General features: G+C 47.7%; 1 protein-coding gene across 4 annotated transcripts; it reads left to right on the top strand.

Annotated features, from left to right (window-relative positions):
• Positions 1–26,670, top strand: MAP3K14 (mitogen-activated protein kinase kinase kinase 14). Of its 4 annotated transcripts, none has more exons than XM_053965307.1 (16): positions 1–90; positions 7,641–7,912; positions 8,460–8,529; positions 10,696–10,903; positions 11,017–11,613; positions 12,642–12,779; positions 14,880–15,009; positions 15,678–15,809; positions 16,244–16,348; positions 17,435–17,598; positions 17,948–18,098; positions 18,697–19,047; positions 20,294–20,400; positions 21,709–21,853; positions 22,370–22,470; positions 23,521–26,670. In XM_053965307.1, exons 2-16 carry the CDS (start codon positions 7,660–7,662, stop codon positions 23,683–23,685), a joined length of 2,817 nt encoding a protein of 938 aa, XP_053821282.1. In that variant the 5' UTR covers positions 1–90; positions 7,641–7,659; the 3' UTR covers positions 23,686–26,670. The 4 variants fall into 4 exon arrangements, with proteins under 4 accessions (XP_053821282.1, XP_053821281.1, XP_053821284.1 ...); XM_053965306.1 differs by having other exon boundaries at positions 10,693–10,903; XM_053965309.1 differs by lacking the exon at positions 23,521–26,670 and adding an exon at positions 22,530–22,619 and having other exon boundaries at positions 10,693–10,903; positions 22,370–22,437.
• Positions 26,671–27,742: the final 1,072 nt, after the last annotated feature.

The following is a 27,742-nucleotide window of genomic DNA, read 5'->3' as shown; positions in this document are numbered from 1 at the left end:
GAGGCCTGAGGGGCCGCGCCGGGCTGTGCCGGGCGAGCTGAGCAGAATCGGACCGGGCTGAGCCGAGCCGAGCCGAGCCGTACCGGAGCGGTAGGTGCGGTACCGGCCACCGCCGCGGAGATGGGATCTGGGCCCGGGGTGCGGCGTTCGGTCTGGGAGCCGCGGGGTGCATCTGCCCGGTAGGGCCTGGCGGAGCTTCCGCGGCTGCCGGCGGGAGCAGCGTGTGAGGAGCCCCGGCCCAGCCGGGGGACCCGAGCGGTGATGGGCTCTCCGGGCCCCGCCGCAGGCGCTCCCTTCGCAGCGCCGTGTGTGGGTGTTCGGAGCGTGGATGTCACGGCTGCCCCTGTCTCGCGTCTGCGGCTCCCGGTGCCCTGGGCAGCCCGGCTTTCTGATCTCCTGGTGCCCCTCAGTCCCCCGAGCTCCCGGTTCCCCGGGCTCCCGGTGCAGGGACTTCGCTGATCCCTGGCCCTGGAGAGGGGAGAAGGAGGCAGGGATGAGCTCAGCTCATCACAACACAACCGAGCCAGACCTTAATTCACCTGAACCATCCGGTCCTTTTCACTGCGAGCGTCTCTTTGACACAACTAAACGCCTCTTTTTATTTTCTTTCTTTTCTTTTTTTCTTTTTTTTTTTTTGGCAAAAGGTTAATATGTTTCTTTGCTGATTAATAAGTTGCTGCTGTGGTTGATCTCAGATGCTTCCTGTCAGCTTTAACTGGTTACATTAGAAACATGTGTTGAGTGCTCTGCACATGTACGACACAGCAGTCTGAAACCAGCACCTATAAACAAAGTCTGAATTTCTTTTTCGACTGGCTTTCTAAATGCTTTTATGAGTAATAATTCACGCTTCTGTGCTGTGACATTAGTGATAAGAATAGTTGAATTGAGTGTGTTTGCAGTGAGCTGCTTTATTGCATTTTACCTCAGTTGAAATCTGTTATTGGCACAGCCACCGGGTTCCTTGGGAATGAGTCACTTGCTATTAACTATTAAATTTTAACTGTATTAAGAGACTGATTCTTGTAGAGCGCTGTGAAGGAGCATAACAAACATAACTGAAAACCTAAAGGGTTTGTGGGACCTGATCCAACACCACTGGAGTTAATGAACTTGAAGTTAATGAGTCTGTCCTGAGTCTTCTTTCGTGTTAAATGGGAGAGGGTAGAGCTGAGCTGTTGTAGCAGTGATGAGGTGCTGAATTATTATTATAATTGCCAAGAGGATGGAGGCAAAGTGACCATAAATCAGCTTTCCTTCTATGACTTTTGAACTTTGCTGGCAAATGTCAAATGTGTTGGTGGGGAAAGAGGGATCGAGGCCTGGAGGACAGAAAGATTTCCAGGCTCTGAGATGAGCAGCTGGCTGGGAGTAAAAGAGCCCTGAGCTAGGAAGGGGTTTGGAGATGCTGGGAGAGGGAGATGAGGATGCATGGAGGGACAGACACGTGGGAATTGCATCTGTGGAGAGTGGGCTTTGCTGATCATGGTTTAGTGACATCAGGGCCCTGAAGAAAATGGACCATGTCTTGGCTAAAGGCAGTTCTGTTCCGCAGTTACTGTGGGAGTTTGTCTCATGAGAGTCTGCTCAGCCTGGACAATTAGAAATCATCTCTATCCGTTCATATTTTGATTCTATAGTCACAACTGAACTGGCAGGACCAATCATAAATTAAGATCATGTAGAACTGCTTCTATCTATACTAAATTTAACTGAACTTTTGGGTTGGTTTTGCCAGTAAGGCATCCCAGCCTTACTGCTTCCCCATAGATTTACATGGATTTTATAAATATGATTGAAATGTAAAGCTGCAAAGCAGTATAAAGTAACAACTGGTGACAGCCTGGCTCCAGCTGCTTGTGCAGAATTGATTTTCAGGTGTGTCTGTGGTGGCTGGTGGAAGTTGTCTCTTTAGGTCCTTTAGTGTATCATTTTGTTATAGTTTAGGAAATTACTTCAGGAGTGGGTTGTCAAAGCCATGATGTTGTTAAGTGGCCTGAGAGCTGTGTGAGAACAGCTGGGAAGCAAATCCTTATCAGGCTGAAGTTTGTTCTGATTATTTCTGTTCTCCTTGTTTACAAGGGGGTTAGGAAAAATTAGCCATTCTTCGAGTGAATGGGCTTGTGGCAGTGTTGGTAAACTCTGGGCAAGTGGTGGTGTTCATATCTGTTCAGCAACATGAAAAGAACTGTTCAGGGGCGAGCTGTGCTCGGGCTGTCCTCGAGGAAATGAGGATAAAGGTGTGTTTGGGTGCTGTTAGAAATCTGCTGATAATTAAGCCCAGTCAAATATTTCCCTGCAGATTTTGTAACCAAACTATTGCAATATCTTAATGTCTGGCAACTAAAAAAACAACAACTGAGGCTCATTATCCTGATGTTTACAGTAAGCAACACCAGTGGCTGAAACAGGATTTGGGAGTATTTACTATCAAACCACTTTAAAGAACATGTTTACACACTGGCTATCGTTTGTAATGTGCCGTGCTCCTACATAGGGCTGATAGTGCAGTGCTTCAAACAGGGAGGTTGTGGTGCTGTGTGGAGAAGGTTTTTAGCTTTCTCTGGTGCTTCTCAGGTCAATCTGTGGATCCACACGAGAGGGACCAGAGGGGATTGTGCAGGAGTCCCTGGAATGGCCAGATGGGTCACAGTGGTTATCGAAGGGGAGGTGAAGGCTGAGAGCTCCCTGGAATAGCAACTGCTGCTCTGACTCACCAGGATTTTAATCAGTCAGGCATTCTATTTATTTTCACGTTGGAGCTCTTAGATACACAAGAAAGTGTATCTCTTTATTTTTTTCCCCGTAGACATGTTCACTTAAAGCAGCATTAAGTGTGTTTTGAGTTCGGGGGGCTGCTGAGTGCTAAACTGGTTTAAGTTCCTTCTGACACAAACTGAAACTTGTCCTGCTGACAGCTCTGAGCAGTTTAAATCTCCACCCAGGCCTGGGCTACAGTAACAGGCCTTAAACTGCCTCGGCCAAAACCGGAACTGTCTGAATTTCAGTTCCATCTGAAACGTGTGCAGGCAGGGGAGCTCATGGGTGGCATCCAGGCAGAGAGGAGCCAGGGATGGAGGGCAGTGGTGCCCGGGCTCTGAAGGGCTTGTACAAATAATTATGGAATGGTTTGGGTTGGAAGGGACCTTACAGTTCATCCAGTTTCACTCCCTGCCATGGACAGGGACACCTTCCACTATCCCAGGTTGCTCCAAGCCCTGTCCAACCTGGCCTTGAATCCTTTATATATATTTAGTTAGTTAGTTATTTTTAGATATCTAAAGTATGTATCTAAAATTTATATCTATGCATACATACCTTTGGCCCCAAACCAGATTTTTAATGTGATCCATTCATGTAACAAATATAATTTTTTTTTTCCTTTGGAAGAACCTGCTCCTTGACAAGGTTTGGTGGATTTGCACAAGGATTTTGCAGGTAATAACGTGTGTGGGTTCTTTTGGCTGCAGACTTGGCACTTTCTGCCATACTCACTGACAGCTGTTAGGATTGCAAGGTCCCCAAAAGGTGTGTGGTGTTCTTCTCATTTGACATTCCCTGCTCTAGTGATGCAGAAATTCCTGGCTCTTCCCAGCTGTTGCTTTGTTGTGGTGGTCAGCAAAGCAGCATGGCTAAAAATGCCCCTTGTGTTCGATCAAACCAGCAGCAGCTGCAAAGGTAACCTGAGTTAGCGCTCTGTGCACAGAACTCCTCTCCATAAGGAAGTGGGAAACCTCACTGAGACAACATAATTTTTAATCTTCTTCTTTCCTTTCAAACTAAATGTCAGTGTGAAACTGCTGCTGAATGGGTACACTCAGATGAGAAGAAATCTCCATTCTGTGAAGTTGACTTAGGAAGTCTTACATATATTTTAAAGCTCTTTCCCAAGTCTTTTTTGACCAAATGTATGGGCTGATCCACAAAGCATTAACTGAAGTTCTCCCAAAAGCCATTGTCCATGGGGATTGGAACCAGGCACACCAGGCAGGACCCCGTATTGTGGTGTGCTGTGGAGTGATGCAGTGCTGGAAAGGTGTTTGCATGGCTCTTGTCCAGCTCTGAGTTTCTCTCACGACTTCATGACACACAGAAATGCTTTTTTAAGGTCCCTGCTCCAAACATCTTCCAGCTGAGATGGAAGAGCTGAAGAGGAACTTGTTTAGAGAAGGAGGGAGGAGGTTTTAAAGGAGCAGTAAGCACGTGGTTATCTCCTACATTAATAATGTTTGAGTATCTCATTAGTTCTGACTCCCTTCGAGTCTCAGGTGACCTTATCCGGTATTTTAGTTTCTCCCACACGTTAGCTGAGGGAGGAGCTGCCATCAGAGCGGTGCCTTCACAGCACAACTGAGACTGTTTGGCTTTCATTCTGTAAAAACACACTTTCTGTTTTACAGCAGTGGGAACTAACATTAGCTAACCCAAGGTGAGTAAACTCTTAGTGAAGATAAGGAGCAAACAGGCTTTAAGCTGCTATCAAAAGCCCATTGTGGGTTAGGAGTGCAGGATCCACTCTTATCTCCTGCATCATTACCTGACTTCCCCTTTCTGCCTTGAAAATAACGAGCCCATCACATGTCCACAGAAGGAAGAAAGTCCAGAGTATGGAAAGCAAGAATTACAGCTGTATCTAAGTGAGCTGGCTGAGGGAGAGGAGAAGCAGTCCTGGGTAGGACACAGGCACCCTGCAGCGCAGGAACATGAAGCTCCTGGTGCTGTTTGTCTGTGCCCTGCGTCTGTACAGGAAGCTGTGCTCATCCTGGAGCTCATAAACAGGCAGGGGAACCGCAGCTCCAGAGTGTCTCACGTGTGTAAATCCTGCTCTTAGTGGGCTTCCTGTAGATCCTCAGGTACCCATTTGCTGCTGCCCAGGCTCCCTTTTATCTGGAGCTCCCCAAGAAGGGCTGTGGGGTGGGTCTGGGCAGAAACTGAGTGCCTGTGTCTGAATTCGTGGGACTCAGGAGCTCTTTGCACCTCTCTTAGCCCCCTTCCACGTGCACAGAGATGAGTCAGGCCTGTTCAGTTCTGAATCACAGAGTCACTGAGGTTGGAAAAGACCTCCAAGGTCTTTCAGTCCAGCCTTCAACCAAATCCAAACGTGCCCACTAAGCCATAATATGAACTGCCGTGTCTGCTTGGTTTTTGAACACCTCCAGGGATGGGGACTCCACCAGTGCCCTGGCATTCCAATGCCTGACAACCCTTTCAGTGAAGAAATTGTCCCAATATCCATCTTGAACCTCTCCTGACACAACTTGAGGCCATTTCCTGGTGTTTTCTGGGAGCAGAGCCCAACCCTCAATTGGCTTCAACCTCCTGTCAGGGAGCTGTAGAGGGCAATAAAAGTCTCCCCTGAGCCTTCTTTTCTCCAGGCAGAAGTTACACTTCAAAAACTATTTAAAAGTTCTGATTGCTTATTTTTAATCACAGCTTCTGCCCACCATGCTTTGCTGTACACACCATAAAAATACTTGGCATTTGACTTTTCCAAGGACTGAAAATTGTGCAGCAACAGTTAAATCAGGCTGGGCGTGCAGATTCTGGTCCTGCACAGCCCCACAGACCTGAGTCACACATTAAACTGCCTGAGCTCTGCCCGGGTCGAGGCCGTTGCTCACAATTGCTGCCTCGGTCTCTTTGAGTCTGCAAGTGAGGTAGAGCTTTGTTGACTTTAGTCTCAGTTGTGTTTCCTTGTTATTCTTTGCCATTTTAGAGGGCGACAAAGACTTGCAGTTTTGTTTCTCCCCTCTCTCTGTTCTCCTTTGACTCAGCCAAGGAGGTACTTGTAGAATTATGTATTTTTTGGTGATGGGGATTGGTTTGCCCTGAAGGACCTTGAATGTGAGGGGAGGGTAAGGAGAGACAGAGTTAATGCAAGTCAGGAGAGAGTGAGGATAAAAATAACCTTGAACTTGTCAGTTTGGTCACTGGTGGCTGGGTTAGTCATCTGGCAGGCTCTGCTCCTGCTGCTCCAAGGGATTATTTTACAGCACTGAGAATTGACATAATTTCTGTAGAGGAGAGGGAGCGGGACGGCAGTAATGAGTGGGATACTGTCATCAGCACTTCTTTTGCACAGCAGCTGTTCTCTGTTTGGCTGCTGAATGTGGTCATTGTTGACTTTCCTTGTATACCTGCCAGGTTGTTAGGTGACTCACAGCACCAAGGTTCATGCAATTGGCTCCCAAATGCCTCCCCTTTTCCTTGGTGGTCCTTCAGGCATGGAGCACCCACTCATTTTGTCATTTTCCTGATTCATCTCTGTTGCCAGGAGCCTGTTGGAGTAAATGTCCTGTTGCCCCAGGCAGCTGCTCAAGGTGGGGAAAAAAGGAAAGAAAAAAGGAAAAGGAAAGGAAAAGGGAAAAAAAAAAAAAAAAGAAAGATTTGTGTAGATTGAAGCTGATGAGCCTCAAGGTGTGCTCATGTAATGGTGCTGATTTCTGTTTTCCTGGCCTCTGTTAAAATGTTCCCCCTTGTCCTATCCTGGGTTTGTGCTACTTAACACCTGTATACATTGCCCAATGTTTCTGAACTTCCATGGGTTGTTTAAGGGTGGAAATGTTCATTTTAGGGTTTTACACTTGTGCTGTGGGAGGGCTGGCACAAGGAAGGGTCTCTGCACTTAAGTGGCAACAGAGCACCTTCTGGTTTGTAAGGAAACAACTGCTTTAAATTCTCCAGAAACCAAGGTGAGGGGATCAGGGGCTACACCAAAGCTGTATTCCCCAGGGGCTCATGCTGTAGGGAGCTCCTCACTCTCCACGTTGCAGATTTTCACCCCTGGGTATCCCCATCCTGCCCCTCAGTGCTTTGCTTCCATGCTGGTTTATGCTTCTACCTTTCCATCCCCAGCTCTCTTCCACCTTCCCCTGTGCTGGGGCTTGTTTGGAGCTCCATTTGTGTTCCTGGTCAGCTCACAGTCTGTGCTGATCCCCTCCTCAGGCAAAGGGGTCTGTTCCAGCACCATCACTGTTCTCTATCCCACACCAACTTCCATGGATCCTGCACTCTCTAAGAGCTCCACTTCTGATGGGCTTGAGCAAGGATTGCAGAAGTTGTTTGTGATGTAGAGGAAGGAGGGGAGTGAAGGAGGATCTGTGGATGGGCAGGTTGGCTGTCGAGCCTGGCTGTATTGAGGGAGAATGAGGAATGGCTTTGAGGATGACTGAGCACAGGGAAAAAAGGAATTAGCTGGATTTCTGGCCATTCATGTGGTGTGAGAGCACAGTGTCATTCCTCCCAGGTGCACTCTAGGAGAACTTTCATGTCTTCCCTTTTTCCCTTTTTTTGGGGATGAATATTCTTCCTGTTTAGTCATATGGGAGTTCCTTCTTCTCCTTGGTTTCACTGTTTAAATTTAAGTTAAGGGATTAATATACCAAGAATTAAATTTCTCCAAAACCTGTGTGGTTGCATGTTTTCAGTCATGAGAATGTTGAATATTCAGATCTTCAGTGGTCCAAGTCAGAAATGGAGGACTGGTACTCCAGGGTTCTTCTCCAGCTCAAATCATGGTCATTGATTTGAATTATTTATTAATCTGATACATTCAGGAGCCTCCTGTTTCTCATGAACTTGAAGCTGTTTCTGTCTGTGAAGGATTTTGACAATTGTTTTGATTTTCTGTTCTTGCTCAGTGTCTCCCTGAAACTGGAAATGGCCGTGATGGGAATTGCATGCCAAGGAGCTCCTGATCCAACCATCAAGCACAAAAAGGAGCTCACGGCTGCCGAGGGGCTGAAGGAGACAGTGAGTGAAAAGCAGAGCAGTGTTTGCAAAGTAGAAGATTCAAAGAAGGTCATCTTTCACAGTCAGTGGAAAATCCTGAATGATGTAATCACCAGAGGAACAGCAAAAGAAGAAACAGAAGGAGGCTGTGCATCAATTTCTATTATTGCCCAAGCAGAATGTGAGTAGCAGGGCGGGCTGCGCTTCATTGAGAAAGTGGAATGTGTAAAGAGGGATGAGATTTCACTCCCTCGGCACTCCTGGAGAGCTGAGGCCACATCTATTTGTAATCCCAAGTGGGGTGGAGCTGATGACACATCCCAGACTCTATTTAGGAAGCTCATGAAATCTCTTAATAATGTGGCAGCATCCACTGAATAAAGCATAAATAACAGACCAGCATGAGACCCATGCACCTTGACCAAATCTGTGTCCTGTGGGGCACCTGTTCTTAGCTGACTTCTGAAAGGTTTTTAGAAGAGGGGATAAAGAGGAGGAAACCAAAGTAAAGCTGTCATCTGGGAAAGAGCTGGGGGATCAGGAGATCACTGGGAAGCCTCTTAATTGTGGGGGAGGAAGAATGTAGTGTGGGTGGTGTGACATGACTGTGCAGTGGTTGTCTGGGTCACTCATTTAGCACAGTGGTAGAGCTGTTTAAGTCCAGTTAGTTACTACGAGAGACTTTGCCTGGTTTAAAACAAGTGATGATCCTGTTTTTTTTCACACAGGTGAAAACAGTCAGGAGTTCAGCCCCACATTATCAGAGAGATCCTTTATTGCCCACAGTAAACGTTACAGGTGAGAGACCTCTTAATACAAACACCCCTCTTCACTGCTTTTTTCTGATTTATCCTTGTTCCAAATCACCCTGGCTCTCTGCACTTAAAATATTTTTCCAAAAGCACTCCTGTTGGAATTAGCTCTTCAGTCTGAGGCCTGATAAGAATGTGTCTTTCCCAAAACATCTTCCTATCAGGAAAAAATACAAGTTAAGGCACAAACCACTTGAGACACTTTTGCCTTATTGGCAATGCCTGCAGATTTACTGCCGTTGTAGCCTTCTGGCTGTTTCTGGATGGTCAAATTTGTTTTGAAACTACTGGGTTTTTTTAAGGTTCATAGGCTTAAAGTAGAAGGATCCAAGGAGAAATTTTCAGTCTTTTTTAACTGAACTGTGTTGATGCTTTTGAAACTGTTACACCATCTGCTGAAAAGCTGTGTGAAACCTGGGCTGCTGCTAGAAGGAGTCCTCAGAAAAGGGAACAGCTTAATTTCTTGGAAGGATAAAGGGGGATGAGAGAACCTTTGCTTAATGACAGCATCAACAGCAGAAGCTGTGAACACAGAGAAGCTGGAAGTGGTAAAAGGGACAGTGACACTTGTGATGGACAAGTGGAGACCTGGGAATTGCTTTTCTGGAGTCACCTAGGAGTGAGCTGCTTGTTCTTCATGAAAAATACCTTCCTGTTGGGGCACATACTGGAGCTTTCTTACACACTGGAGCCCTGTCAGGCAGCCCCAGTACTCTGAAAGGGGTGACTGGGGTACAGAATTAGGTGCTGCTTGTTTCCTGATGGCTTCAGACACCTTGTGGGGTGTGAGGTTTCACACTGCCCAGTGGCTTTATGATGTGGTCCCATGGACCATCTGAAGAAGTGCAAAGTGACCCATTTCTGAGGGGTTTTATGTGGGATCTGGGGTTTTATGGGATGCACACCAGCTGTGTATTCAGGCTCAAGGCACTGTGCTGATGCCATCAGCCAGAACTCTACTTATGGCATCTTTTAGCACTAAAACACCAGAAAAAGATGGAGAGAGTGGCTGTGCCCTGCATCACTGATCAGGAAAGGCAGAGAAATGTATCAGAACTGTTCCAAGTCAATGGAACAATTGCTTCATTTGAAGATCAAAAATCTTGTTTTCTCTTAGAGCTTAATTTAAAAAATCTAACTGCTGTGATTGGTATTGAATCATAGAATCACAGAATGGTTTGAGTTGAAAGGAGACCATCTCTTTCTGACCCTGAGTAACTGCAGGCAAATATCCCTCTTGAGAGTTCATCTCTTCGTGCAAACCCCAGCTGGAGTGTTGTATATATCTGTAGGCATTCTTAGAAATCATGTGGTAGTATTGGGCTTCACAAGCCAACACATTTTGGCTTTTTGAAGCTGTTTTATTTGAGTGCTCTTAGTCATCCCTCTTCTCTGTGCAAAGCTCTTTTCCTTCAAATTAGAGCAGGCATTGTTATTATAAAAACATGTATTAATTTGAATAACTTTTAAAATAGACTGCATTTATCCATCATCTCTGTGTTCACTAGAAAACAACCACAAACTGTCTCAGAGCAGCCTGAAGACATGTAGTGCTTTCACCTCTTCTTTGCTATGTTCAAAAAAGAGACATAAAAGAAAGCTGGAGAGGGACTTGGACAAAGGAGCTGGAGTGACAGGACAAGAGGAATGGCTTCCTCGTGCCAGAGGGCAGGGTTAGGTGGGATATTGGGAAGGAATTGTTCCCTGTGAGGGCGGTGAGGCCCTGGCACAGGGAGCCCAGAGCAGCTGTGGCTGCCTCTGGATCCCTGGAAGTGTCCAAGGCCAGGTTGGATGGGGCTTGGAACCACCTGGGACAGTGGAAGGTGTCCCTGTCCCTGGCAGGGGTGGCACTGGCTTTAAGGTCCCTTCCAACCCAAACCATTCTGTGACTGTACATTCCAGTCTTGTTCTTCCAGAATTTGTAAGCCCTGGGTCACTTTAATGTTTTGCTTCCCCACACCCCACCATTTCTTTTTTACAATGCCAGAGCCTGGACCTTGAACTTACCCCTACTAGAAGGCAAGAAGTTGTGTTTCAGTTCTCTGTTGAGTTAGCAGAGTTGCTACTTTTCTTTCTGTGGGTTGGAGGTGCCATGTGAGCTGTGCTTGCACTGTCCCTTCTCAGAGCCCTGCTGTGTTCTGCTTTCCAGCAGTCGCTCGGACAGTCTCGATCACATCCCCAACAATGTGGCCCATGCCACAGAGGGCAGGATGGCACCCACCTGGAGAGGGAGGCACCGGGGCAGAGCCAAGAAGAAAAGGCACAAGAAAAGATCCAAGCTGAAAGGACAACCTGTGGCTGCTGGCAGGAGAAGTCCAAGAACTCCAGAACAGGAGAGCTGCACTCCAATTCCTGTACAGGTGAGAATCTTCAGCCTTCCTTTTGTACTGTCCCTGCAAACTCCTAATAGCTCGTGGGTGAGTTTTGGTGTCTGTACTGAGGTTCTTGCTCAGCTGTTTGTTTTGTTTTCTAGGAGGATGAATCCCACCAAAGTACTCTTTACAGAAACAGTTTTTGGGTTCCTGAATTTAACAAGGACTTGGGCTATGATCCACTGTCTTTTGAGAAGCCTACCCATGCCCCCTTGTCCATGGGCAAACTCCATTCCCCAAGGAGCCAGTACAAAACTGAACTGCACAAGCTGATCAGCCCTATTCAGTGCCTTAATCATGTTTGGAGACAGAGGGACACTGTTCCCCAGCCTGAGACTCTCCATCCTTTTCCCTACAACATCCTTCCCCCCCATTTCCCACACATGGACAATCCTCTCCATGCCATGAAGCAGAATGCTCTGGACACATACTTCCATGGTGACCTCAACTATCAAGACAGTCACTTATCTGGCCTGAACTTAGAATATAATTTCACCAAATGCATCAACCAGTCTGTGCAAACCAGTTCAGACAAGCTTTCTGTGGAAGAATATTTGGTAGATGCCTTGAAGGGGAGTGTGAGTTTTGGTGAACCACAAAATTTAGCCAGCCTGGCCAAGACGTGGAGAGGAGGTGGGCTGGAGCTGAAGGAACAATTCCATGAAGCAAGTGAAAATGAAGGCGTGCTGCTGAACGAGGTGATCTGAGCCACACGCTGGGGTGTGGGAGGCAGAGTTTCTCCTGGGCTTTGGGAGAGGGATAATCTGCATCCATGTGCTTGCTTCTAAAACTGTGATTTCTGAATGGTTCTGGATCTGGTTGAAACTGCCAGATAACGATGCAGAGTTGTTTTCTGCAGGAATTAAAGCTCTGCTGTCTCAGGCTGCTGCTCCATGCTGTGCTCAATCACCAGACATGCAGCCTGTCTCTGAGCAGTGGTTCTGTGCTTAGTCAGTCTTCAGCCATGTCCTCTGTTTGCTGGGGAAGAGCCCAGTCCGTTCAGCCAGGCTGCAATATTTATTGGCTCTGGATGAGCTGGAGAGTGACAGAAACCAGGGCTGGGTAGAAGGGGAGGTGCAGGAGGCCAGTCTGTGCCTCTGCTGGAACCAGCAGCTCCTGCAGTGTCCCTTGCAGTGTCCCAGGGGCCTGGGCACAGAAATGCATTTGAATCCTAGGGACATGATTCACTTCTTTTGAATTCAGTTCTCTCTCAACACCTTAAAGTCTTCCTGGAGGACTTCCCTGGGGTCAGTGTGACTCTGTCAGTCTGGTCTGTGGAGTTCAAGGTGTCCCTTACCTGCCTGAACGTGTTCCCACTGACACCTAAGGCACAGTCTCCATCTACTGACTGCTTTCAGTCAGAAAAGCTTTCACACAGTGTCTGCATTTAGTCATGGGAATCTGGGTTAGTTGTAGGATTCAGCTTTATAGTTATGTCCTGCATGAGAAGGGAGGAACACAGAGCTCCAAAGCCATCCAAATCCTGGTGGCCTTTCTTTACAACAGTGGGGTGCACTCAGATCCAGCAGAGCCCACAGAAATCAAGTAGGATGATCCTGTATGATTTCATCCCAAGCCTGTGGCAGGAGTAATCTTGTACTGAGATTTCTAGAGAGGTGCTGTAGTATCTGTCCTTGTGCTGCTTCTGAGAATGTTGATCTCTGTGCAGCTCAAAATTTAAGTGTCTCTTTCCTTGCTTCATCTTGTTTTCTGTTTGGACTTCCAGAAGCTGAAGCCAGTGGATTATGAGTACCGAGAAGAGGTTCACTGGACCAAGTGCCATGGTTCCTTGGGCATTGGCTCTTTTGGGGAAGTGTACAAGATAGAGGACAAGCAGACAGGATTTCAGTGTGCTGCCAAGAAGGTAATTCTGCATGAGAGAAGGACACAGGGCAGCACATGGAGAGAAATCTCTTCCATGTTCTCTTTAGGACCTTGTTGTACAGTCACAGTGAAGTGCTGCTGTTGTGTCCAAGGAAAAACTTCAGGGGGGTGGCAGACAGAGAAGCAGATGGAGGACCTGCATGTGCACAGGGGCCAAGCTCAGCAGCCAGAAATAAGTTCATTTGGCTTTAAAGTGTGCTGAAAATGATCCTGGGTGCTGAGGCAAGAGTAGCGATTTCTGAATGATTGTGAGTGACTGCAGAGGAGCAACAGCTGTGTGGGTTGTCTGTTATCTGACTATTCTTATCTCAAACCATGTCTGGTGTAAGTGGTTACATGGCAGGTATTTATTTCCCTGTTGGAAAAGGAATAAAGTAGGAAAAACCCAAGGCAGTCAGTAGTCTCTGAAAACGGAGCTTTCATCTCCTCAGTGTCAGCTGCAATGCTGGCACATTGTTCTGAGGCGATGCTGTTCCAGATGCAGCAAAGGATGTGTGTTTTTCCAAGAGCTGGCAGTATAATCTATTGTACTCCAGGATATGCCATTGTCACATGGTGTAGGGTGTGTGGAATATAACTTGGATCAGGGCATTGATTTGTGGGCTGCTGTGGGGGCCTCAGGGATGCAGACAGAGGGATAATGCAAGGAGATGAGGAAAATGTAAACTATTTTATTTGAACTTACACTTGAATAGTTTCATCACCCCTGTGAACTGATGTTTCTCACATTACTTCACTAGAAAACTTCATGTGGGAAGTGTTTGCCTTGAGTACAAAAATATTATATGCAAAAACAACCATAACTTTCATTTTTCAGTTTAAAATGTTCATTTTTTACACTGGGCCCAGCTTGCTGTGCTCCCTGTGGAAAGATGTAAGAGGCAGGACAAGCCAGTGTGTGTATTTATTTAACCATTTCATAACCATTCAGTTGTTAGCTATAGAAACAAACATCTCTCAAGCATGTAGAAAATTAATTCCTGTTCTGCATCCTCACAGTTCAGGTGTGAAATCTTGTGGTGACACAACCAGCCTGTTTCCTGTCAGTGTGTAGCTATTTAAATGTATTATCCATTTGGCAAATCCACAATCTTGGGAGAAATAGCTGTTCCTTGTGGGGTGAATTTTCAGGAAGGAAGATGGTTGTGCTGAAAAGGGAAACATGAAAGTAGGAGAAGCTGAAGTCTTTCAAAATGTCATTTTCCCCCCTAATTACTGAAGGATAAATGATGCTTCTTTATATCAGAAATGCATCTTCTTAGATCATACTCTGAAAGCAGAGAGTTCTAACATGCAAATTGGACACTTCTCTATGCTCTATTTAATTTTCCATGAGTAACTGTCTCCAGTTCCTGCTGCCTCCCTGTGACAGGAGGGCACTACATCACCTTTCACCAGACTTGGTGCTGGAAGCACCTGCTCTCCAAATTCTTGAGATGAAAGAAAACCAGCTATAGCTGGATTGCTGGCAGAGAAGAAACATGATGCATCTTTTTCCCACCAGAATCTTCATGACTCATGTTTTCCTTCTGGACTTCAGCAAATTCTTGTTTTATTTATTTTGGCTGAACTTAGCGAATAAAGTTTAACCATTTGCAGGATGAGCACCACCTAACAAGGTGATCATGCAGATCACTGCTTGTGGACATATTTTGTATTCCCTCCTGTTTTGGGGGAGTTGAATTTTTGCCAAGTTTTGCACCATCCCCAGGGTTTTTTCCCCTCTCTTTCATAAAAGCAGAATGTTCAGTTGTCAAAATTATCTTTTTACTGAGACAGAAATTGCCTTGCTCCTGAAGGGTACCTGTCCTCAGCTGTAATCTGGAGTTATTGCAAGCTGGCATCTCTTGTGGTGAATTTTCACTTCCCTTAGACATTGAGGGTTTATCATCCCGAGTGTTCCTATTTCTTGTTGCACTCCCCGAGTTCTATTCGGGAAGGTCACAGAATTAAGTTTGGAAAAGACCTCCAAGACCATCAAGCCAAATTAACCCATCTCTGCTGTCACACAGCCACCAGAGAGGGACAGTTGTGTGAGGATCCATCCCAGGATTTGCTCAGTGCCTCCCTGTTCCCGTAGGTGCAGGTGGAACACTTCCGTGCCGAGGAGCTGACGACGTGCGCGGCCGTGACGAGCCCCAGCGTGGTGCCCCTGTACGGCGCCGTCAAGGAGGGTCCCTGGGTCACCATCTTCATGAAGCTGATGGAGGGTGAGCAGGGGACAGCACCATGGAAGCACCACTGGCGCTGTGCAGTGCACATTGACCTCCTCTTCCTCCTGCCCCAATATGAATCTGTTAGCTCCTCGGTGCATCCAGAATATTCCTGGTGTGAATTCCTGAGTGGGTTGAGATGGGTGTGTGTAATCCCTGCAGTGGGCTTGCTGCGAGAGGAATAATTCCCAGTCCTGCCTCACTCCAGCTCAAGGTATCTCTTTTTCACAGTAAGACACAGTTGGGGCTGGTTTGTGCTTCCTGCTGGTTTGCAGGACACCAGTGGGGCACATTGCCCTGGCTGTCTAAGCAAACCTCGATGATTCCATTGCCTGGTGCTCCTTTTCTGGCCACAACCATGGAAAACAGGCTGTGAAGAGCAAGCTGGTGGTCATTAACACCTAGAAATGTCCGTTCTGATCACAGAGCTCCAAAGCAACGCTGTTAAACTGACACTAAGCAAAAAAACCATATGAACAAGGCCTGGGTTTTTTTGGGCAGCAAAAACTCTGGGAATAAACAAAAAGAACACAGCCATGTGTGGAAGATATGTGCTGTCAGACCTGGAAAAATCTCATTTTTTCAATGGAAACAACCAGGAATGCTAATGATGCTGGGGAGAATTTAAAGATAAGATAACATGAACTCCCTGGATTCCTTCCTAGGTGGCTCATTAGGACAGCTCATTAAACAGAGTGGCTGCCTGCCAGAGGACAGAGCCCTCAGCTACCTGGGCCAGGTGTTAGAGGGTCTGGAGTATCTTCATGCTCAAAACATTCTCCATGGAGATGTCAAAGGTAGGAAAGTGTTTGAAGTACCTTGTTCTTCCCTTTTCTTTGAAGAGGCAAACTGCTTGAAGATTAAATTATGGGATTACTTACTAAAGTTATGGGATCTACTTACTAGATTTTCAGATCCATGTTTGAAATTAGAGTTTCCCTTGGTTCTAGAGTGATGGGAATTTCGTATTTGTCACCTCTTCTTGTCACCCCATGGGTCTGCCAAGCTGCTTGCCTAGGCTGGCCCACCACTGGGCTACAAGAATCTCCAGGGCTGGTAGTTGGTAGTTTATAAGAGATAATTACAGCTCTGTGCTTGCTCTGTGCTTTATTTCTCTGTGACAGGAGAAATAAATCCTTTGGGCTTAAAAAACCTGTAGTTCTGTGTGCTTTTGACTGTTTTTCCCATCTCCTAATCCAGAGGAGACTAATGGAACCCTTCTCGTTGGCAGCGGAGAACGTGCTGCTGTCGGACGATGGGAGCAGGGCCCTCCTGTGTGACTTTGGCCACTCTGCTCACCTGCACCCAGATGGGCTGGGAAAGTGCTTGGTCACAGGTGAGGCTTTGCTGCTGCTCTTCTGAGGAATTGCTCTTCTGACTCATTCTCTCTCATGAAAATTTACATGTGGCTGATTTGCAAGCAGCTGCTCAGGGTGTCTCATTTATTGGTATTACTGTGAGGCATCCCACTGACAGCCAAAATGACCTGAAATTTGGGAGGTGATGGTCCTTATCTCCCAGGCTAGCAGGGTTTTTGTAAGATTATGTCAGCATGCTGCATTCAGTGTTTTGTCCCTGCAAGAAACCACACTGAAACTTTAAAATCCTACTCGGACTTGTTGTGTAACCTCACTAAATAGTGGGGAAGAGTCCTCACCTCCACTAAAGAAAATTCCTTTTTTTTTTTTTTGACAATTAAACTTAACCATGCTTCTTCATGCAGCTGTTGAAAGAGAAGGGTATGTTTTGTAAAGTCAAGCTCATGTTTTGCCTCTCAGACTTGCTTGAAAGGGAAGTTTAATCCCTATTCTGTGTATAAGGGATGGGTCTGAAAGGGAACAGCTTCTGGGAACACACAAGGCTGCTTTTTGGGTTAAGGTGGAGCCCTTCCACTATGGAGAAAAGCTGAGAGAGCTCAGATTCTTCAGCCTGGAGGAAGAGAAGGCTCAGAGGAGACCTCAGAGCTCCTTCCAATGCCTAAAGGGGCTCCAAGAGAGCTGGAGAGGGACTTAGGACAATGGCCTGTAAGGACAGGGCAAGGAGGAATGTCTCCCTGCTGCCAGAGGGCAGGGATGGATGGGATATTGGGATAAATTGTTCCTTGTTGAGGGTGAGGAGGCCCTGGCACAGGTTGCTCAGAGCAGCTGTGGCTTCCTCTGGATCCCTGGCAGTGCCCAAGGCCAGGCTGGACAGGACTTGGAGTAGTCTGGGACAGTGGAAGGTGTCCCTGCCTATGGCAGGGGGTGGGACTGGATAACTTCAAGGTCACTTCCTACCCAAACCACTCCATCCTATGGAGTGGAAGCTGACATGTCTCTCACTTCAGCTGAAAAGAGAGGGATTCTACCTTAGGCCTCCTACCAGTGGCACTGGAGCAGCTCTCTTGCCTGCACGCAGTGAGTTTTCTCCTGGATGGTTCTAGGGAACTACGTGCCTGGCACAGAGACCCACATGGCCCCGGAGGTGGTGATGGGGAAGCGCTGTGACTCCAAGGTGGACGTGTGGAGCAGCTGCTGTATGATGCTGCACATGCTCAACGGCTGCCACCCCTGGACCCAGTACTACAACCACCCTCTCTGCCTGAAGGTGAGTGACCCAGCCTCTGTGCAGGTGAGCTGCCACAGCTTGTTATTGCTGGCCAGGGAGCACTCACCTCGGGGTGGATGGCTAGGAGCCAGCTGGGCATCTGACAGATTAGCAGCCTTGCTTTGGGAGCTGAGCATTCCCTGTGCTTGCTCTGCTTGGGCTGCTCTTCCATACCCTGCTCATGACTTGTGTGTGACTTTTGAGCCATTCAGCTGTAATAAAATTACTGTTCAGGTCTCACTTAAAGCTTTCATTTCAGTTGGAAATGGTGTTGGGGTGGGAAGAACCTTCCTGAAATCAAATTAAGCCTCTCTGGTCTAACCTCTTTCACTTCCTGTTTGTTACACAGATCGCTAAAGAGCCGCCTCCTCTGAGGGAAATTCCACCTTCCTGCAACCCTCTCACTGCTGAGATTATTAAGCTGGGGCTGGAGAAGGAGCCTCTGCAGAGGGCATCTGCATCAGAACTCAAAACTAAGACCAGTGTGGCACTTGAGGAAGGTAGAAATGTCCTGATGTAACTGATGTAGCTGAACTTTCATATTCCCACGGGAGAGTTGCTGGTGCTGTTCCTTTTGGAAGGGCCAGTCTGTTTTATTGTCCAGAATATCATTTTCACAGCATTGATGCACATTTTGGGTTGATGGCTTCTGCCTGCAGCCGAGTGTTTGTCACCCAAATAAATGATAATTTCCTGTGTGCTGTCTCATGCTCTTCTTCCTTCTCTGCTGAAGGAGGTGAGCTCTCTGTGGGTTTGTTCAGGTGCTCTGCCTGGGCTCCTGAAGCATCAGCTGCACCTGGAGAGCCTGGTGTGCAGCACAACTTCAGTCAAAGGTTTATTGCATCCTTAGCTGTAACTCATACTTGTGGTTCAGTCTTGCCCCTGACACATCACTAATTTATTTCAACCTAATCCTGCTGAGTGGTTCTGTAATACAGCGAGAATTTGTGGAGGTGGTCTGGTTTTATCTTTTGAAGAAGCTGGGCATTTTACACCAAATACACTTTAAAAATTCCTACAGCAAAGGAAAACTTTTACCTAATTTGTTGCTTTATTTGATAATGTTTGTATCCTTTTTTTTTTTTTTTTTTTTGCTAGTGGGAGGTGTGAGAAGCCCCTGGAAAGGTGAATACAGAGAGCCCAGACATTTATCTTTGAACAAAGAAAACAGTGCACAGACATCCCTGTCCCCCACAGTGAGCCCAGTTTCTGAGACTGGTTCTGACCCCAAACTGTCAGTCAAAGTTTCCTGTGCCAGCCCAGTCCTACCACCTCCATCTCTGGAGCAAACAGAGGAGGTTGAGGGACCCCACTGGAATGAGGGCAAGGAGTTACCTGAGACCTGTGATCCCCCACCTCTCTCCTCGACTCCTCTGCCCCTGAAGAGCTGCAGCCACAGGGAAAGAGCCACAACCATTTCAGAGCAAGAACTTCAGCAGCTGGAAATTGGTGAGCACTGGGCTTGGGGAGGAATTCAGCCTTTTTTCTTGACAGCAGGATAAAAGTACAGCTGCTTTCTCTTGGCTTGTTGACAGTTATTTTTGGGTTTTCAGCTTGGATGTCATTTTGCTCATAGTTCCTTTCTCGTTACACAAATTGCTCAACCTTCCTTCAAACTACCTAAACTAATAGTTCTTAACCAGTTAAATGTACCACAAAGGGAGTGAACAGAATTTCCTTCCTCCTGAACAGGGGGGAACCTTCTGAGAGAGGTGCAGGAATGTCTTAGAAAACAGCCTGTCTCAGACTTGTGGTTGTTTGCACTGTGTAAACAGTGTCAGAATTCCAACTTCATCTGCAATTTTAGGTTCAAACTTTTTTTTTTTTTTTTTTTTTTTTTTTTTTTTTTTTTAATTGAGGCAAGCCAGGATAAAAATAAAGGAATGGCAGATGTCAAGCAAAGCAGTGCAGTTTAAATCAGCCTGCAACTGTTTAGTTCTGGGCATTGGAAAACCTACAGCCATCAGCCAAGGAATTTGGTTACAACAGCAATCCAGAGTTTGAAAACCAGCAGTGAATTCAGTGTGAAAATCAGTGATTTGTCCAGTTCCATTGCCCCAGAATCACTCTACATTTCACTTTTTTTCCCATGTTTTCTAGTCTTTTTGAATGAATTGAAAGAAATTAGGAAGAGAGTGGTTTGAATTGTAAATGTGTCAGAAAACTGAGGAATTTTAGAGGTTGCTGATGGGCAGCTTCTTTCTCAAACGGCTTTGGGTGTCAGCAGCATTGTAAGAGCTAGTTATATATGGGATATCTGGATATTATCAGGAATATTTGCAGTATTTGTAAGTACTTGTATCCAGATAAGGGAGTACAAACCTCCAGATACTTGTGAGAGCTGAATACATGAGTTTGACCTTTCCCTGATAATGTGGATGGATCTAAAGTGACATCTCGCAGGAGACATAATGGGCAAGAACTGGTAAATTTAGGGTGCTGTTTTGTATATTGTTGCACAATCCATCTGTTCTTGGCTCAGTTTCCCTGTGTCACAGTGCTGGCTGTGGCCTCTGCATGGCAAAGTTGTGTGTTGGGCTTTGCTGGCACCAATATGAATGTTCATTAAATATTGCTGAAGAAGCTTTGGGTATAAATTGCAGACTCTGATTAGAGCAGGGAGGCATGGAGGGAAACACTGGAAATGTCTCTCTGAAACACTGGGAATGTCTCCCTTCTCTTCCTTTTGCTGCAGAACTGTTTCTGAACAGCCTTTCCCAGCCTTACTCTCTGGAAGAACAAGAGCAAATGCTTTCATGCCTCAGCATTGACAGCCCCTTTGTGTCAGATGCCAGTGAGAAGGTGAGTGGGGATGGGTGGGGGTGGCTGGCTGGCCCCCTCGGTGAAACTGGAAGCTGTGATCAATGAAAATCTGGAATTTCTCACCTTTGCTGCTGCTTTCTGACACCCAATTTGCTGAGGAGCACCTTGAGAAGAAAACTTTGCTTATGCCCAGTGGGGTGTTGAGGGTTGTAGCTGTGCTTTGGTTCCCTGTCCAGCATGGATCCTTTCCTCCAGGCTCTCCTGTGCTGTATCCTCACCAGAAGCTTCAAGTGTGTGGATACAGAAAATCTCAGCAGCCTCAACCCTGTCTGTGCGGGAGAAGGGAGCTGGGGAAGCAGTGATGGAAGTAGGAGCTGCACCAAGCAGCTGTGCAGGGTCTTCTTCCTGGCCATGGCCACCAGTGGGAGGTTTAGGGAAAGACCAGGAGAGTAGGACAGGAAATCAGAGACCCAAATATTGGATATTCATTCCCAACCTATGGATCTATTCTCCGTGAACTTATTTTAACCCATTGATAGTAATGAATACATAGTCCTAGTTATTTACCAGTTTCAATTCGATTGGTGTGCTCTCTCTGGTGTTCCTAAGGTAGGGAAGACCAGTGAAGTACACTGAATAGTCCTTGTTGGACCAGGGAAGGGCAAAAGGCCTTCAATCACAGTTTTCAAAGACATTGAGTCCCCAGTTTGTGCATCCTGACATCTGCAGGAGTCAGTTCTGACTGGGAGCAGTTTTGTGTCCTATTTTTGTCTCTCGTCTCAGTCTTCCAGTGCTTTTTGAGGAGGACTGAGGGAGTTCTGCACAGCTCAGCTGTTGACACACACAGTGTGCAGTGTGGGATCTGACTCTGCTTGGTTTTTCCCACTAACACCTACACCATACCTTTAACTTGGCTTTTGACTGGTTCAGACCTCTGTGCTGGTGTCAGATTGACTGGGACAATACAGACCTTTCCCAACAGTGCAGCAGCACAGGATCTGTGGTTGGTTTTGTACAGTTAATTGTTTTTCCTGTGTGTTTCTAATGTCAGTAAGTGACAAATTTTTTAACTGATGCTTAATTCTCCTGCCAGTACAACCCCTCTTTTCTCACCCAACTTTTCAGCTCATTATTAATTTAACTATTGAGGATATCTGATCATGTCTGCACACTGTTGCATTGCTATCCATTCCCTTTTCCAGATGGCACATAGATGTTGACTAAGGCCCAGCCTTAAATCCCTGTGGATTTCCACCTTCTTCCTCCTGACCTTATTTTAACGCTCATCTCCTGCCAGCTCATTTTCTTTCGGAACCTTAGACAAACTTGTTCTGCTTATTCCTGCAGAACTCCATGAAGGCTTCTCACAGCTTGAGGGACACCATGAGCTCTGGGATCCATTCCTGGAACAGCCAGGCAGACGGGCAGAGCTGCAGCTGGAACAACCTGCTGAGCCGCAGCCGGCACACGGACACCCCCAGCTACTTCAACGGTGGGTCTGCATTCCCATAGCAGGGAGAAGTGGCCAGCAGTCACTTTCTCACTATCTGGATGGGCTGGATATAGAGTTTTTGAACTCCTTTTGTCCTTCAGTTGCTGTGCTAGCACAGACCTCCCCTAAAGCAGACCCAGTCTGCCCCGGTCACAGATGGGTCTGTACAGTGAAATCCAGAGAAGTTTCTGAACACACAGAGCCTGTGTGCCCTGCTTCATGCAGCTTCCATGTGCAAGGAATGTTTTATAACCACAAACATCTACCCAGAATTTTGAGGGCGTATTGTGCAAATTAATACATCACTTCAGCTGCTTTCTTGCTAAATGCAGCTCTGCTCTGTGAGTCATTCCTGTCTGCAGCAAGCTCCATGCTCAGCAAAAGACCTACATAAATTAAATCCTTAATGACAAAAATTAGTCTTTCCCCATGTGTGTGCCTTGTCAGTCAGTTTTGCTGTGGACTGTGAGGTCCTTGTGGCTCAGCAGAAGTTAAAGAACCTCTTGTGCATTCCAGGAGTGAAAATCCAGATCCAGTTGCTAAGTGGAGAAAATTTGCACATCAGGGATTTCCACAGGACGAAGGTGGGAGACATTGCCACGGGGATAAGCAGCCAGGTGAGACACAAACTGGAGTACAGTGCATCATTTGAGGAATGTTTTCTTCCTTGCTGCAGCTTCATAACCCCTGAATGCCAGGGAGACCCAGGACTGGTTCAGGGGTCCTTAGGACACCTTTAGAAGCAGGACCTCCGTGCTGCTGTTGTGAGTGTGGTACCAGAGGATGTCTTCTGAATCACAGACTCATTAAGGTTGGAAAAGACCTCCAAGATCATCAAGTCCAACCTTTGACCAAATCCCACCAGGCCTACTAAACCATATTTCCAAGCGCCACATCTACTCATTTTCTGAACCTTTTCAGGGACGGTGATTCCACCACTGCCCTGGGCAGCCTGTTCCAATGCTTTTCCACTCTTGCAGTGAAAAAAATTTCCCTAATATCCAGTCTAAACCTAGTACAAAACCTGAATTGTAAGCCAGTGCCAACTGTCAGAGTGAGCACAGGGATCTATATCTTAGAATACAGATATTCTGTGCTGTAGCTTAAAAAATCCTTCTCCTCAATTATAATCTCTTTCCCCTCTCATTTGAAGAATCACTATATAGCTTTTCCATCATGAGCAGTAGCATCAGCTCAGGAAATGAGCTGTGTTTGGCTGTTCCTGAAAGAAACTCTGCAGTGTCTGTGGGACTGTGACTCATCTGTGTAAAATGGGATCTAAAAGATCTCAGTGTAAAATAGGATCATCTCTAAAAGATGTTGCACCAGCCCAGAAAATGTTCCAGTGGTGCTAGTTCTCTCTAGACTCTGTTCTTGTGGACATCACAAAACAAAATACCTGGAGAGGAGCTCAGGTGCCCAAACATGGGCAGCTCAGGACCCCCCAGCCATGGCCTAGAGCTCGGGGAAGCACTTTGGCAGCAGAGTGGTGCTGCCCAGTCCAGTTCTGAGGTGTTTCCATATGAGAGGAGTTCAGGATGTTCCTGCCAAGCACGAGCCCCTCCCTGGGAGCTGTTCTTGTCTTGGGAAGCTGGGTGTGATGGAGGGGTGTGATGTTCTGGAGGAGACTGGACGTGCCACTGAGCTCTGTGTGTTCTGCTCCCCAGATCCCCGTGCCTGCCTTCAGCCTGGTGACCAAGGAGGGGCAGCCTGTGCACTACAACATGGAGGTGCCCGACTCTGGCATCGAGCTGCAGTGCACCCTGGCCCCCGACTGCAGTGTCAGCTGGGCCTGGCGCGTCAAGCACGGCCAGCTGGAGAACAGGCCCTGAGCCCTGCCTGCTTTGGAGGTTTGCACCTTGTGCAAAGAAGGAATTGCAAAAGCTTCTGACCTCCCCTGCCATGGAGCACCAAATCCAGTGCTGGTGTTTGTGCTGCAGCAGGATCACAGCTCACTGCCCTCACTCGGGCCTCACTTCTGTTGGCTGTTCTGATCCACTTCCAAGACATGTCCTGAGCTTAGACGTTCCCCAGGACAGTGGCAATTACTTGTTTTGGGTGTGTTAGAGCTTGAGAATGGTAGGTGGAAATTCCTCGCTTTTCAGAGGAAGGAGGTCGTGCTTTTCAGGAGAGCAGGGCCATCAGGTGAGAACTCTTGCTCCAAGGTGAGGTCAGTCATTGCTGGGCTTGCCCAGAGGAGGACGTTGGGTGCCCTCAGTGTGGCTGGGGTTGGTTGTGCCGAGGGGAGCTGGCTGACTTCTTTCCAGCTGGAGGAAAAACCATTTCTGTAGGCTCTGGGGAGCATCATCTCCACCTCAAGCCTTTTGCATGGGGAGAATCCACAGCAGTCACTGGCTGGCTCTTGTTTTCACCTCCCACCCTTCCCCGTAGTTGCTTCCTTCTTGAATCAGAAAAGAACTTTGTTCCCAGAAAGAGCTTTGCTTGCAGCTCCCACCTGCAGGTCTCAGAGGAGCTGGTGCTCTCTCTGGTGTCCTGCAGGCAGGGCAGGAGAACGGTACAGAATTCCATGGTGGGAGGGCGGAGGGGTTGTTTCTCCATCCTGTGCCCACCTCTGATGTGGGACTTCAGGTGCACTGTCCCATCCTTGGAGGAATAAGGGACATTAGCTCTTTCAGCTGTGACAGGGCTGAATTTTATTGCTGAGTTTATAAAAATCTCCCTCCCAGCTCCCAGTCCAGCCCAGTGCCCCAGTTCTGTGAGCTCAGCCTGGCCTCACAAGGCTTCCCACTCCTCCCCTCACTTCAGACTAGGTTCACTGAGTGGGATAGGCAGCTGGGCCTGGAATGCCTTAAGCTTTAAACTGTTTTTTTTTACTGATTTGTGAATGTTTGGAACATACGAAACCTCACAGGTCAAGTTCAGGTGGGCGGGTGTCGTTCGCCCTTCTCCATCGCAGAACAGATCCCAAGGGAGGTGTGAGCTCCGCGTGTGCTTGCTCAGGGCTGCTCCCAGGCCTGGGACACCTGGAAATCACAGTCCCTCCCTGTGGCTGTGGCTCTCCCAGAGCTCTGAGGCTGCATCTGAGCAGGGGCTCTGCATCCAGCCTGGGCTGAGAAGCAGCTCCCAAAAGCCAAGGTGGGCTCTGCCAGATCCGTGCTGGTCTGGGAGACACAGTGGGGCAGCAATGCTGGCAGTCTTCCCAAGGGAAGTTCACTTAGAAAATAGCTGGGAAAAGCTGAACTCTGAGCCTCCCTTGTTGAGGAGCAGCACTCCTTAAACAATGGATGCTCTTTGCCTTTGGTCTCCCGGAACATGAGCTGGTTTTGCTCCACCAGACATCCCTGATCAGAAGACTCAAGTTGTGATGTAATAAAAAGTGGAACTCATGAAGAAAAATGAAACCTGTCACCACTTTGGATATAGTTTTTATAGCACTTTTTGTTCTAAAGCACTTAATACATTGTCCAAAATAGGCACCTAATTATATCTAGTATGCCACATTCAGAGTCTTTTTAGTAAATAATTAACACATTATGCACGTCTTCCAGGAGGGAGTGGGGAAAGGGGGAGGATTGCTCGATTTCTCTTTTCAGTTGCCATAAACTACTAAGAATTTAAGCTCTGGAGCAGGAGGGATCAAAGTGCCTCTTCCAGGGCTCCCAGGAGCTCCCAGCATAGGTTCAGTGCATGCCTGGCTCCTTTCCTAAGCTTCCTCTAAGGGGACAGGAGGAAAACTGTTGGTTGTTTCTGTGAGTGTCTGGTGATGTGTCAATCCCAAAGCATCATGGGTTCCATCCCAAAGGCTGCACCTTGTGCCTCTGTTGCCTGGGGGATGCTCCCATGTCCTGGTATCTAGTTCCATGCCTTGGCATTGGGATTGAGCCCTGGAGCAGCAGGGCGGGAGCAGCAGGACTATCTGCAGGACTCCTGGGCTCTGCATCTGCAGCATTAACCTGAACTCAGGCCACCTGCACAAGGGCAGGGAACTCTCCTGGACCTGGGATGTCCTTGCAGGGCCCATGGAGATGTCTGTGTTCCCTTAGTCCATGGGGATGTCTGTGTTCCCAGGCCCATGGAGATCCCCAGGCCAATGGAGATGTCCGTGTTCCCCTGGTCCATGGAGATGTCTGTGTTCCCCAGTACCCTCACAGCAGCATTAACCAGGATTCATCCTCTTTGTTTTGTCCAAAGCCTTCAGTCCTGTTTTGCTGCCACCACAAGTGCCCAAGTGAGGCTGCAGGTTCCCAGCCCACAAAGCTTGGCCGTGTCACTGCTCCCAGCGTGGGATGTGCTGTCACAGTCCCTGCCTGGGGACAGACACCTCAGCAGCCCCACAAACCACTGGTGCCTTCCCAGTCCCTGAGCTGGGGTTCTCCTCTGGGACGATCTCCAGGCTGTGCTGCCAGCCAGCCTGAGCTCTCCCTGGCTCTCTGCTGCTGCCAGGACAGTTTCCTCTTCCCTTGGCTTGTCACTTTGCTGTGACAGGCACAAACAACCTGGCTTCTAGATGAAGGCAATACTGACAGCAGAGAGTCGGGAAAGATTTGCATTATCCTTGTTCAAATTTGGCTGGAACTGTCAGGTTTCATAACGAGTGTTTAGGACAGAACCCCAGCTCAGGGTGGGGAGGACAAGTAGGAGTGATAAACACAGATGGCTCTTGTCGTGCAGCTCCTTCCGGAAGTCTGGAAAAATCACTGTTGGTGAGGCGAGGTGGAGCTGAGGATCTCTTTGGGATGGGAAGGTGTTGGAACAAGGAGCTTGTATGGAATGAATGACACTTTATAAAACTGTGATTTCTTGAAGTTAACGTTTTTGACCTGCATTTTCACAGGGAAAAAAAAATAAAGCTAAAAAAAAGAGAAGATTTTGTTTGTTGTTTGATGTGTTGTCCCAGAGAACAAGATGGTGATGCTGGATAAGACATTTTCCAGGACGAGGAGCCTGGTCTGATTAAACTCTGCTATGTAGTAATTACCCTTGGGTTTGGGGGATGCAGGAGAGGTCAGGGAGGAGGCTTGGGCACTGCCCAGGCTCCCCAGGGAATGGTCCCAGCCCTGAGGCTGCTAGAGCTCCAGGAGCGTTTGGACAGCGCTGCCAGGGATGCACAGGATGGGATTGTTGGGGTGTCTGGGCAGGGCAGGGGTTGGACTGGATGATCCTTGGTGGTCCCTTCCAGCCTAGGGTGTTCTAGGATTCTGTGATTTCTAGGGCTGAAGAGGCAGCACTGACTTTGATGGATCTAAGCCCAGGCTTTGGTGAATAGTCTGACATCTCTCTCCTTCCAAGCAGACATCCCTTGTCCTCCCTCTGTCCCACTGTAGGGGATTTGCTGCACTGGGAGCTGCTCAGTCTTGCCTTGGGAGGCGCAGGGGTGAGGCAGGCGGAGCTCTGGGGATCCCCCCACACCTCCCAGTGCTGCAGCCCCTCTGCCGCTGCTGCTGCAGGAGCTGTTTGTCTGCACAGAGCTGAATCCTTCTGGTAAACGAGCCCAGCGGGCTGGGAGGGGCTGTGGCCAGGCTGTGTGAGGACAGTTATCCTGAAAGACATTTTTTGTGCTGCCATGCACCCACATGTCTGTGCTGTGAACAGACCTCAGAGCTGTTGTCCTCAAAAAAGATGGTGGGTGGTTTGTTGCTAGAGTTCCAGACCGGATTGTGTTGGAAGGGACCCTAAAGATTATCTCGTTCCTCTCTCACCTCCCACTATCCCAGGGTGTGTCAAGCCCCATGCAACCTGGTCTTGGACATTTCCAGGGATGGGGCAGCCACAGCCACTCCCTCCATTTTTCCATTCCTCCCTTCCTTGCTCCTTCCCTCTCTTCCTTCCTTCCTTCCTCCATCATTCCCTCACTCCATCTTTCCTTCCTTTTTCTCCCTCCCTCCCTTCATGACAGCATGCAAACCCTTTTCCCAGACAAGTCCTTTA

This window comes from Vidua chalybeata, chromosome 26 (assembly GCF_026979565.1).
Source record: "Vidua chalybeata isolate OUT-0048 chromosome 26, bVidCha1 merged haplotype, whole genome shotgun sequence".
In the NCBI taxonomy this organism is placed as follows: Eukaryota; Metazoa; Chordata; class Aves; order Passeriformes; family Viduidae; genus Vidua; species Vidua chalybeata.
Note: the sequence above shows the minus strand (reverse complement) of the source record. Positions and strands in the feature narration are given on the sequence as shown.